General features: G+C 40.2%; 1 protein-coding gene across 1 annotated transcript in view; it reads right to left on the minus strand.

Annotated features, from left to right (window-relative positions):
* Positions 1-3,741: 3,741 nt before the first annotated feature.
* col13a1 (collagen, type XIII, alpha 1) overlaps positions 3,742-13,556 on the minus strand; it is a 195,335-nt gene continuing 185,520 nt past the window's right edge. Inside the window, exon 37 of the mRNA XM_063192101.1 lies at positions 3,742-9,982. Within this exon, the coding sequence (XP_063048171.1) occupies positions 9,950-9,982 (33 nt within the window). The 3' untranslated portion in view covers positions 3,742-9,949. The remainder of the gene's footprint in view (positions 9,983-13,556) is intronic.

Genomic DNA, 13,556 nt, shown 5'->3' on the forward strand with positions numbered 1-13,556 from the left:
TTGATGTTCTAACCTGCCCTTCCACTTTCTCTGGTTACAGGTGGAACTGTTGGCCTGCTGTATGTTTATTTTCCCAAGAATTCTTTGTTTATGACAAATATTAACCATATGTCCACAAACATAATTTTACAAATTGATATTGGTCAAACAATATTCATGAAATAGACTGTGTGTGTGTGTGAGTGGGTAGATGACGTGACGTGTAAATGTTGCTGTCGCAGGCTCTTAAAATTAAGTAAATTCATGCTTTCAAAATTGTCAATGCTTTAAATGATTAAACTAATGTCGTTGTTGTGAAAAAGTAATGTGTAATAAATCCAGAGCTTAAATAAGTATACTTAATTTTGAGTCAAATGTCACATTTGTCCTATGGTGTGACTGAGGCAAGCCTGGTTCTCCATATTAAAACATTTTTAAATAAATAATCAAAGCTCAGTCATTTGTCTAAACAACCCTGGCATGTTTTTCAAGGTGTCTATTTTAGCAAGTGGCCATGCTTAATGTTTTTCAAGTCAAGTCAAGTCAAGTCAAGTTTATTGTCAATTTCTTTACATGCACTGGTCATACAAAGAATTTGAAATTGCGTTTCTTGCTCTCCCATGCAGACATAGACTAATCTAGGTAAGGACATAGACAGTATAGACATAGACAGTACTCATACATGGACATAGACAGTATGGACGTAGACATTGCTCATACAGACATTTTAAAGTGCAAGACTGGACAACAGAAGACTTGTAGAGAACATACATTAAGAGGAGGTATTTTGTTGTTCTTTTTCTAAAAGTCCTTTATAGCGTTCTGACATAGTAATAGTAGCATTTGAAGAAATAAATAATTTAAAAAGGTTTTTATTAAATACACCAGCAGCAGTATGTGTGTGTGTGTGTGTTTGTATGTGTTTTGTGTGCGTGTGTGTGTGTGTGTGTGTGTGTGTGTGTGTGTGTGTGTGTGTGTGTGTGTGTGTGTGTGTGTGTGTGTGTGTGTGTGTGTTTAGTGCAGGTAGAAAGTGCGGTGTGCGTCTGTGTGTGTGTACCTGTGTATGTGTGTGTGTGTGTGTGTGTGTGTGTATGTGTGTGAGTATGAGTTGTGTGTCAGTGTGTGTATGTTTCAGTCACAGATGTAGTAGTGCAGGTGGAATGTTCAGTCGCAGATATGGTGGTGGGGATGAGGGGGGGAGCGTTGTCAGTGGCCTGGCTGGCTAGAGGCTGACAGTGAAGGGAGAGTGGGTTGAGTGTTCAGTATCTTGATTGCTTGATGCATCGTGCTGCTTGCAAGCCTGGTGGTACGGGAACGGAGGCGCCTGTACCTCTTTCCAGAGGGCAGGAGGCTGAACAGTTTGTGTGCAGGGTGGCTTGTGTCTTTGATGATCATCAGTGCTTTTCGGGTGAGGCGTGCGGTGTAAATGTCCTGCAGGGAGGGGAGTGGTACTCCAATGATCTTCTTCGCTGTGTTCATAACACGCTGGAGTGTCTTCCTGTTTTTCTCCGTGCAGCTTCCTCCCCACACTGTGATGCAGCGGGACACGACGCTCCCTATGGTTCCTCTGTAGAATGTTGTCATGATGGAGGGTGTAGCACTTGCCTTCTTTAGTTTGCGCAAGAAGTAGAGACGCTGATGGGCCTTCTTCGCCAGTGATGTAGTGTTGGTGGTCCAAGAGAGGTCGTCGCTGATGTGCACTCCAAGGAACTTGGTGCTGCTCACTCTCTCCACAGCATCACCGTCGATGGTCAGTGGTGGCAGTTGTTTTTGGACCCTCTGAAAGTTGACAACAATCTCCTTGGTCTTGTTGACATTCAGCAGGAGGTAATTTTTTTCCTGTTTTTCTGAGACCGTATGGTCTTATGAAACTTTGTCACAGAAAATAATGTCCTGTGGTGTGACATAATTTTTTTTGGCTAATTCTGTGGATAATTATCTATTGTTGAAGCTCCAGCGGTACATAAATTGTGACTTTAGACCCTTAAGAAGCCAATGGCAAGGGTGGATTTTAGGTTTTTCTCTCAGAGTTCTTCAATCAATCAATTATGTTTTGCTACCACAAGATGTATTAGTTTTGTAGTCCTTTTCATATTTTTTTCTTATGTAGATGTATGAAAATGCATCTTACTAAAGGTGCAATTGTATTTCAGTTGGCAACGACATGGCTTTAAATTAACTCAAAAGCTCAAAAGTCCTATGGTGTGATGGTAAAAGTCCTATGGTGTAATGGTAAAAGTCCTATGGTGTGACACTTTGGAGTATCACACCAAAGGACAAACAGGTCACACCAATGGACTAGATATTTGAGAAATAGCTTTTAAAACAACTGGTAGTACATATTGTTTTGTTTTGTTGTTTGACTAGATAAATATTGTGTACGGGTATTCAAATTACTTATTCCTTTATTGGCCTTTGGAATTTATACTTTGATGCATTGTTGATGAATATTTGCTGTTGATTTTAGATACTGTCAAATGATATAAAATGTCATTACTGGCAGTGGTGTAGTCTACGTAGAACGCGGGTATACGGAGTATACCCACTTCTAAATTTCAGGGATTTCAGTATACCCACTTCAAATTGATTGATCCATTGTTTTGAATAGCACAAATATATACAGTATACCCACTTCAAAAAATTGTTCAAATATACAGTATACCGACTTCAAAAAAGTAGACTACACCACTGATTAATGGTGCTTTGAAACCATAAAATATAACGGTAACAGTGAAGGAAAGATCAGTGAGAGAGTATATAGAGGAGTATAGATGAATAAAGTATGCTATGGAGAGCTCAATATACAGCATAAATGTGCTGTCCAGCTTGAGATACCAAACAGGCACTGGCCACTACACACTACAGGTTCAATGGTGTGACAGTCATAGCATACCTACAAAAGTGTGATGGTCATGCCAAGGTCACCCTTCAGTATGAGTCCTATGAGCTCTGCAGGTTACATTCAATGACCGCATGGCTGTCATTAAGAGTTACGATAGGCTGATAATCGACGATTCAAAGACTTATAAGTGTAAAGTGTAGGTCCATATTGACTACAACATTATATTATGATCAAAAGACAAAATAATCATGTTGATATATTTGTTTCTGGCTCATTTTTGCATTTCTGTCCTTTAGCGTGACATCAATGTCCTACGGTGTGACATGTTTTAAACGCTCAAATATTTGTTTGAGCTAAACAATATGTTTGATAAACACTGAATATTGCATTAGGGAAGAACAAATTATCGTCCCTGAAAAGTTAGTATAAATTCGGACAATTTTGAACATTTAAAAGAAAGATATCCCTGTTTTTCCTCGAAGGTTTCTAATAATCTCACATCTAATGGGGAAAAAATACATAAATGGTAATTTCTCATTAAATTAAGACTTTAAAAAATTGCAATAAATATGAAGAGTGTAACAATGTTCATAAAACTCCATCAAGCCATTTCTACATTACTTAATATATTTATTTCTTAACGTCACACCAAAGGACATATTTTCAGCAAATTGCTTTATCAACGTAAATAAATAATCAATGAATAGACCAACATTGTGACCACTTGGATTTTTTGAAAGATTAATTGCTGCACTACTTAGACATATACTTTTTTCCCTCATAAACAATGTTTTGTGAAAAAAATGTTTTTTGCTGCCTATCCGTCATCTACCCGTGTGCGTGCGTGCGTGCGTGTGTGTATGTGAGAGACAGACAGACAGGCAGACAGACAGAAACCAGACAAATACTTTAGACTGATTTTAATCTTTGTGATGTTGATACAATTGTTGATCATCGCATTAAATCAAAAGAAATGAAGCTTTACATTTCTAAGTTTCAAATTTCCATATGGAGAGATACATTCAAGTTCTCTGTGGCAACATGACCTGTATTGTGAGATGTTGAATGAGTCAGTCCCATAGTCTAGCTACTCTTCAGTACAAACGCAGAAGCCAGAGGTTGCTGTCTGCTCTATGTATACATGGTGCATGTGACCTGGAAGATGCATGCAGTATATCAGTCAATCAATTACAAAAAACACAACATCATTGAAGTAAATCAAAATTGAAATAAATGCCCTCAAAATCTTTTTCAGGTACAGGGTTTTCACTGGTCTGAAAAGTATGACAATAGAAAATATCACAAACATGGTTCATTTTAAATATAATACACCTTAACTCTAAATAACACATACAGTACATCACATACTTTACATTTAAAGGGCAAATGTGTAGCTTTTTGTTGTGAAAAGAGGAAAAAAGTGTTCGGATCTGTGTTAATGCATTTCGAAAAATGGTAAATTGGGTTTCTTGACATGTATGCCTGATTGCACTCTTCAGATTTTGATATTTCTCATGATATTTACAAGAACATATTGCAACATAAATGTCACCAAATAAAAAAATAAGCAAACCAAAACAAGAACACATGACATCTTGTGTCATGCCATAGATTTACATATGTACTGGTCAGAAAGCTTCTTTTAGTTTTTAGTAAAAACTACAGATTGCCCATTTAAATTAATTACAATGTTACTCTGTTGTGAAATACAGTGAGTTTGCCATCCCAAATGCCACTTGAAAAAAAAAACATAAACTGAAAAAAAGTGAAAACTATGGTGATCTTTCAGGAAACACCTTGAATGCATAAAGCATACTGGCATCAAAGTTCATTATTATTAAACAACAGTTCGGTTTCAACTCAGATTCAGATTCAACTGCACAGCCACTGCTTGCTGAATACCAGTGCACTGTTACGTTTCCTCATCAATATCAACATGTACACAGCTCTAAAACACCAGCACCATCCATCCTACACATGGAAACATTCAAAGGTTCCGCAAAAAACCTTCAATTGGATCGTGGGGGAACCCTAAATGTTCTTTCAGGAACCCTAAGAGGTCTTGAAGAAGTTTTTTACCTTTTTGGTTCCTGGTGGGTTCTCTCTGAGGAACCTTCGAGAACACATCATGGTTATTCCGAGAACCAATTTGTCACATACATGTTCCTCTGAGAAATGTTAGTCTCTTCAGAGAACTTTTAGAACCTGTAAGGTTCCACTGAGAACCTTTAGGGGTTCCTTCACAGTGGCAAAGGGAAGGTTATTTGGGGGAACTTTTGATTGTTATAGTGTGTAGTATCTGATTTCCATTCCCATGCCCAATAAAAATATGGATCAGGATACAATATATACGCCACATGTAGGCTACCTACACAACAAACTATTTACACTTTTACCAGGCCTGTGATTGCAACCAAATGAAGAAAAAAGAAAACAAACAAAAATATGTTTTTGATGTTTACATGCTTTCAAAAAATTGGCAATCTCCAATCATATAAAAAAAAAAATAGTTCCGAATTGCTGTGAAAACTAAATATGCTCCTGCCAGAAATAATGATGCAAATCTGAATAAGTCTGCAGATGATAGAGTTTATGTTCCCTTACATCCGATTTGATTCTTTTTGCTTCAAAATGTTGCATGTTTGTTGCTCATACCAACAGAATTGCATCATCATTTGTTCTAGGCAGCATCCTTCTCCTGACAGGAAATACAATGAATTGAAATCAAACCTCTCATAGTTAGAAAGACATTATATAAAGAGCACAGTGTGCACCAAAGGTACTAAAGCACTGAACAAGTGCATGATGCATGCTCTTGAGAAAGGAACAGTAGTATATAAACATGTAGGCCTTAAAAATATACACCTTTGCTCAAAGAGAAGTGATTAAATTGTGATATACTGTATTGCCAAATATGTGCAAAGTATCTTCTATTCAAATAAAGCAGACCTAAAGCTTTAGTCAATTCAAATGCATTCATGCCTTGATTTGTTAGAAGGTTAACCCAATCAACACAGAAACAGGTGCAACAATGTTACACCTTTAGTCAATGAAATCCCAATACATGGTTGAAAAACTGTCGTGGTGACTGACTGTCTCTAACTGCTTAGTGTCAGTTCAGCTCTGTGTGAGCACAGAGACTGCTGCTATCGAGGACCCGTCATAGCCTCTACTGTAACTAAGCGTGTAAAATGGCCAAAGGACATCAATCATTCCATTGAAATCATACAACAATAAGCAAAATATGAATAATACCAACACAACATTATATCCCTATAACATTCCTATCTTCATTCACACTTTGGTGGTGTCTAACAGCATGCTTGTTAATTACAGCTTTCCCCTCGAGAATGTCAAACATGTTTTAGGGTGGCTAAGTGAATGCCCGAGAAAAATTGTCAAACTATTTTGAAATGGGGGATGCCATTGTGTGTGTGCGTGTGCCTGTGTGCATGCATGTGCATGCGTGTGCGTGTGCGTGTGTATGCGTGTGCGCGTGTTTGTGTGTTTTCTGTTTTTCTGTACAATAGTGAATAGCAATGTGGCGTTATTTACATTATTTTCAGTCAAGGTATATCAAAAAAGGTTAAAGGTCAAATAAATGTGCATGTTGGTTAAGTTCTGAGCAGGTTGGAAGACAGGCGTCGTTACGACAACAGGAATGCTTCTGCGCATTACGCTTTCAGAGAAAAAAATATCTACAAATGAACAGAAAAGATGAAAAAATCTGGTAGAACAAATTGTAAAATAAATGTGAGAAAATCTGCAAATTCGTGTAAAAGAGTGATTAAATGCCTCTCCGGAGCTGCAGGTAGGTACTTGGTTGCAGATTTGGAATTCAGCTGAGCTAGTGAAATACAGCACACAGGTGGTTATGGGTTCCTTAAGGCAGAGGCGGGTCTTGTCACCAGGCTAGGCAGGCAACTGCTTGGGGCCCCAAAGTCAATAGATGGTAAATAACAGCTAAGAATCTTAACTATAGTAGTGGTGATTTGTTGCAAATGTTCCTTATTTGAATTTTCGCTTGGAGCCCCAACTTGCTCTAGAATCACCTTTGCCAAAGGCAGGGGTGTGAAAATAGCGGGTAAAACTGGACTGAGTCAACAGGACCCCACACACATCAGGGCCCCACACACATCAGGGCCCCACACATCATACGTATAAATGGGGGTTCCATTGGAGCTGGGGGTGGGGGGTCGGGGTCCATTGGAGATGGGTGCATAGGGCCCATATGTTGGCGCTACGTACCTGCCTGCCTATAGGAACACACACAAAAAAAATCAGCAGCAAAGTGATGTCGACAAAGGCTGGCACCACCCTGTGCAGTTTCATTTCATTCCTGTAACTTTCTTGTGAAATGAAACAGGCTGATTTATCAGGCTTGTGTTGGGATGCTCTGTTGCTTGACTGACTGTAAAATGAAAGGTTTTGCTTTGATCAATGGTCACAAACTACCCACACATTTCTTGTTCAGCTTAACCTTCACACCAGGTGTCAATGATCTCATTTTGAAGTTGAATGCTGGGTGTGAGAGCCAGTGCCGTCTGTGGCGAGTCGACAGGCGGAAGCTTAGTATGTGGAGGGGTATATTTAGCCTGGCTAGCCGTATTGCTACGTTCTCAGCTGTTCCAACTCCAAACCACACAGCACGGAGAGGCCAAATGCCTCCTATCCTCAAAGTCACATTCAGACAACTAGCAGGAACTCAATGTCCTCCTGTGACCATGTCACTGATGTACAAAGTATAAATGAAAATTGGTAACACGGAGAAGTAGAAGATGAAAAAGAAGAAAACAAACAATGAAAAAGAAGAAAAAAAACAAACAAACATCAACTTAGCAAATGGATGACTGTGAAATAAAATGAGACGAAAATGTCCTCACAAAAGTAGACAACAACTCTAACTCCAACAAACACACACTAGCTGCCCAACCTTGACTCTTCACGAGTTCTAGTCTTCCTGTTGCGGTGTCTGACAGACAGGCAAAGGTAAAATGCAATGCTTGGAGGGAAACTGAGAAACTGTTCAGACACAAAATGGCAGTTTGGCTGTACACTTCCGCTCTCTGAAGGTCAAAACCACCTTACTGAACGATTTGCACGCGTCCCAACTGAGAACAACCAGTTGGTGGTGAACAACCACTATTGTGAATAATCATTAAAAAATGCACACTAAACAAAAAAATTGCAGCCTGCACAGATATGATATGGGTTTCTTGGAAGCTGTCTGTCTGTGTATATCTAATGTGTATACGAGATCACAAGCATTAGCATACAGTCAATATGTGGTAGTGCTACAGCAGAATCATAAGCTAAAATTCTCAAGAAGTTCTATAACACTTGTGTGTTGCAATGCCAACAATCTTCAATCTGATAAAATAAATAAAATGCTACATGAATTTGTGTCTGTTAGTCAGGGTCCTGGCTTGGGGGAACCTGGTGGTGAACAACATGAATGAACCAGGCCAACGTGGAACAACTGGCCATTGATACAAAACAACTCCAAAACAGTTGTTTTCTCCTTAAACTTGGCAGAACTGATTATAGATGTTTGACAACTAGCCGGCTGGCTGGTCAATTTACAATTTGAGAGCTTTACCTTCACAGCGCCCGCGACTCTCCTGAGCTTTGCCTTTTCAACATACAGTTTAGACTCGATCTTCATTGTTGTCTGCTTCCTCCCCCTCAGGACTTCATGGTGCAGTGCATAGACATGTATATACATATATATACAGTCAGGCCCACCGATAGTGAGGGGACGAATGGGTCAGTTTCCCTGGGCCCTGGGAGAGGGTGGGCCCAGAATTGGGTATGCATTGCATTGTGTACAGTACAGTATATTGAGAGGGAGTCCCCCTTTCAGATTATTTCGTCCTGGGCCCAGCAAAAGCTGCCAGGGGCCCTGTATACAATAGATACGTATGTTTGATGGTTCACCCCGTCCTGTTGGACCCTGACTAGCAGAGGGCAGTGAAAGTCTGACATCAGGAATCATGTGAGAGGAAGGCCATTTGGTGTCTATGGTGGTTACAATACAGGGAGGTGGGGGTGAGGGTCGGGACCAGAGTTTGAATTGGGCTGTGAGGATCTTTGGAGCTCAGCTCCCTCCCTCCTACCCTCCTCATCTCACCTCCTCAATGCAGCCAGGCAACAGGAACTGAGCTCCCTGTGATGCAGCATTATAATAAGTAGGGTTGGGTTGCCACCTCTGACTGACTAAAAAACATAACATTTCAAACTCAATTGATCTTTTTGCTCGTAAGCAATGCCATCCTCCATTCAGCGTCCAGGGAAAACATTTTCCTCCCAGGACAGACCATTAAAAACTGGGCCAATCTGGGGAAATCACAGGTGGCAACACTACTGTAATAATCATATTGAAACATTGAGAAGGTATTGACTGTTTTGACAGTACCTAGGTCTTCTTACTCAAGTCTTCTTACTCTTACACAAACGGCAGCTTATCTAATGTAGCCACTGGTCACGACCCCCTGATGTGTAGTGTAGGCAGCACTGAAGTGGCCTTGTCCCTGACTGCGGCCCACATCTGGCCCCTATCTGGCACACATCAGTCGGCAGCCCACAGTGGACCACCGCCAGACATGTGGGACTTACTGTATCAGGTCGGTGTTGTGAGCTGCACTGAATGCTAGGATCACATTAGCTGGCATTGCGCGATTGAAAATAATAAAATGAAGTGGATGTTTGTCTTTAAATACTTGATAAAAAAAAGTCTTTCACATAGTGAACAACATCAGGAAGTCAAAAATAAAGACTAAAACATACAAAATATGATTTGCATCTTGCGTTTTTCAATGTTGTTTTCCCTCTCCTGTTAATGTCAATGAAGCCTTTACTAGAGAACATAAAGGTCATAGGTCAAATCCTTGTAAAAAGAAAAAAAGAAAAGCCAGTCAACATTGCCACCCGGTGGTGCCAGCCAGTATTGCAAGAGTTATCATCACTCAGTCTGCTGGGAAGTCCAGTGGCCTCACAACCACAGTGGCTGGCCAATCCGAAACTCAATGATTCTCCCCGAAATAAAATCCTCCTCAAGTTTCCTGTTGCAGATTTTTTTTTTCTGTTGTGCAGATGACCCAGCCTCAAAGCGCAGCTGCCAGCCCCCGGTTACTTCTTAGCCAACTGGAAGGGGTTCTGGCCCTTTTGACGGCAAAGAAAAGCAACATTAGTGGACCTGACATAGTCACATGACAGAGACCAGGACCAATCAGGTGAGACCTTTATTACTGTCCAGAGCATCCACATAAAACAATACAAATATAGATGTGTGTCTACGACCACAAGTGCCTGTAGTAGGACTACTTCTTTCACCACCTCCTTATCTTGTCACATAATACAGACGTCAGTCAAAAATGCAGAAAAACAGCACAACCCCACACACATGCACATGCATACAGGACAAGCAGGTATAGTGAATTCAGATAAATCGGGCTATTTTTTTGTTGTTGCATATAAGCGAATGGTCAAACGTGGCCCAATTTACCTGAATTAATCCTATGTATGCTTTCCTGATTGCAAATTACATTTGTGCATCTCAACCCTCAGTTAAGGCGCTTTGCTCCTCGCAAAATACACACCAGGCACAAGGCTTTTAGTTTTATGTGTTAACAACACACACAGTAGGTAACACGCCCCCCACTCCACCCCATCTTGCACACACACACACCCACACACAAACCAATTCCCTCAAGATGATGGCACATAAGTACACAGATAGAGGGACACAGACAAACACAGAGAGTTGGTGTAAGCTTTTGTTTAATAGGACACTGGATGTTAAATATCTTACACAAAATAATTCAGCATGTAGCAAAATAGTTACTGCATTTAACGAGTGTTACCAAGGTACAGTCAAACATAAGAGCAGATTGCAAATCCTCACGAAGGCAGTGAAGGTGTCATATGGTGTCATTTTTTTGGCCTTTCTCAGATGGCAATCTTTTGCGGTCTACAGACCTTACAGTATGTTAACTCCCTGCCAGTAGAAGTTCTTCATGAGGTTATCATTACATTCAGAATAGCCTGACAAGGAGGTGCATAGCTAACAAACATCAGAGAGAGAGAGAGAGAGAGAGAGAGAGAGAGAGAGAGAGAGAGAGAGAGAGAGAGAGAGAGAGAGAAAGAGAGAGAGACAGAGACAGAGACAGAGACAGAGACAGGAAGATCGATAGACAGACATACAGAATGAGAGAGAGAGAGAGACAAGGTAGAGCTGATGCATTAGTGTGAGGCTTTACAGTCTGATAGTGTTTTTATTAAGTCTGGTCATTTGAAACCAGCGTTAATCCCAACGGTTACATATGGCAAAGACACACACATACACACACACGCACGCACGCACACACATGCACACACACAGAGCTTGTCAAACTGAGCAGCAGATTATGGATACACTCTCCAGTCATACGTTCCCCTTGAGCCCAATAACAACAACAACACTGCTTTAGTTTAGCTTTTTTTTTGTCCAAGGCCGCGGAGAGGAAGAGATGTGGGCACAGTCAACGGAGGCAGCTCGACAAACTCAATCTTCCCAAATACACTTCAAAATAAACACAAAAACACAAATGGCCTGCTCACACTGGCCAAGCATAATGCCACCTGACTGAACATGACTGCAAGTGGCTCGTTCTAAATTCTAAGTTATTCATTTTTTCAGATTCTGATCCCTCAAATCACATGGTGTCTGCGATGTGAATGCACAGTGTATTTTATAGTAATGTGTCTGTGATCTAGCCTGGGAACTCCCATACTGCCTTTAGTTCTACACAGTGTTTCCAATCTGAAAGACAGTATGGGGAGTATGACTCATAACGGACCAGATTATGGGCCCTGTCTCCGTCCAATCAGAGAGCGGGACGGGTGTGTCATAATGGCTAAGTATTCCGACCTAATGTCACTTGTGATTAGGACTGGTGGTAGCCAGGCAATCTGTGATCATGACGGAAGTGACCAATAACCATTCAATTTCTTAAGAAATTCAAAACAATTCTAAGGCAGAAAGATGATTTCAAGTGATCAGCTGAGACCAATACTGTATTATTGGGAGACAAGTGTGACCGTAAAACAACATACTGTATGCCTTGGTATGTACGGCTACTTGCAAGCAGATTTAGTCAAGATACATATCATAGACTAGTATGAGCAGGCTAAAAACAAACCCTCCACACTGCACAAGGGGCAACAGGGCAACTACAACAATGAGTCCAAGGGTGGCTTAGATTGGCGCATTCTTCATTTAAATAGTAATCCTAAGAGTCTGAGAAAGAGAGCTGGCCAGACCAGGGTTTATCCAGCATCAGTGCTGGCAGTCAGTTCAAATAGCGTACACATGTAGGTATAATATATGATGCAGGATTAAATACACATATCCGGTTGTGCTGGATTAACGATACGGATAGTAATCAATAATGGTGACCAATAGAGTTCTTAAAAAAGGAGACGGCAGGAAGGCGAGACAAATACAAAATTAAATATAGCTGATTTCATTAAAAACAAACAAAACAAAAATTAAACAAAAGGGCAGAATATGCATCTACAAACGTCTGGAAATGTATAGTATGTACACACAGCCCAAATAAAGGGGGGGGGGGTCATTGGGTTTGGCTATGAGGTGAACTTCAACTGCCGGGAAAACGCAGTGGAAAACAAAGCAGCATATGCTATATTATATCTCTGACTAAAACTTGGCATTTATATTCAGGCTAACAAAAAACACAAGTTCCTTCACAATGAGACATTTGATAAAAAATATTTTTTTTGTTTTATGGTGAGATTAAAATGGATTCGTCATTCACTGGCGCGCTACTGGTGTTGGCTTATTTTATATACATACTTAATGTAGGCCTACTGAAAAAGTTTGGTATAGGTGGGTAATGGTTTTTCATCTAAAAAGATACAAAAGAACAACCAGAGCAAGGGCAGAGAATGGCGTGACTACAGCGATTATTCAAACAAGCTGCCTTAAAATTGGACAAACGTGTGCTGATCTGATTATCTTGGCAAAATATTTGGATCCGTTTAATTAAAAGTGATGGTTGTCAGTAGACAACTTCTGCATAGCCTTGACGAAACAGCATGAGGCTTACGTAATGGCTGAAAGGGGGGAAGTTAGTATCAGTGCTCTTGTTCATGTTAGTGGGTCCATTTTAATCTCTCGGGAACGTTCATTAAAAAAAGCTAACATTTCATTCCAGCTCCACTCGTCAGTGCAGCGTGGTCTAACCCAGGTAGAAGCCGACTCTGCGGGAGGGGGGTCAACTACTTTATATATGGTGAATTCAGGTAAATTGGTCTACTTTGGGCCATTCACTATAATGCAAAAAAGTGGCCCAATTTACCTGAATTCACATGCGTTTTGGAGCACGGGAGGAGAGTCGGATTCTACCTGGGAGCATACAACACAACACAAGTCCTGATACAATAAGTTAATAAAGCAATATCAGTTCTCATTATGCACAAATATCATGCGTATGCAGCAACAGTATATTTTCCTTTTCTTAATTTCAAAAAAACATTTTTAGAAATAATGCATAGGTATAAAAAAAATCCATTACATAAACAAAATGGCAATAATAAAAATAAACAATCTGTACAAAAAACGGCTCAATATATATTTTTTTTGCTTTTTTTTAAACAATCAGTATAAGAGAGCAATGACAAAGTACAAAAATAAATATTCTATGTACAATCACACACACTGCACTCGAGGATTAAT

The sequence above is a fragment of the Engraulis encrasicolus genome, chromosome 24 (genome assembly GCF_034702125.1).
Source record: "Engraulis encrasicolus isolate BLACKSEA-1 chromosome 24, IST_EnEncr_1.0, whole genome shotgun sequence".
Taxonomy (NCBI): domain Eukaryota; kingdom Metazoa; phylum Chordata; class Actinopteri; order Clupeiformes; family Engraulidae; genus Engraulis; species Engraulis encrasicolus.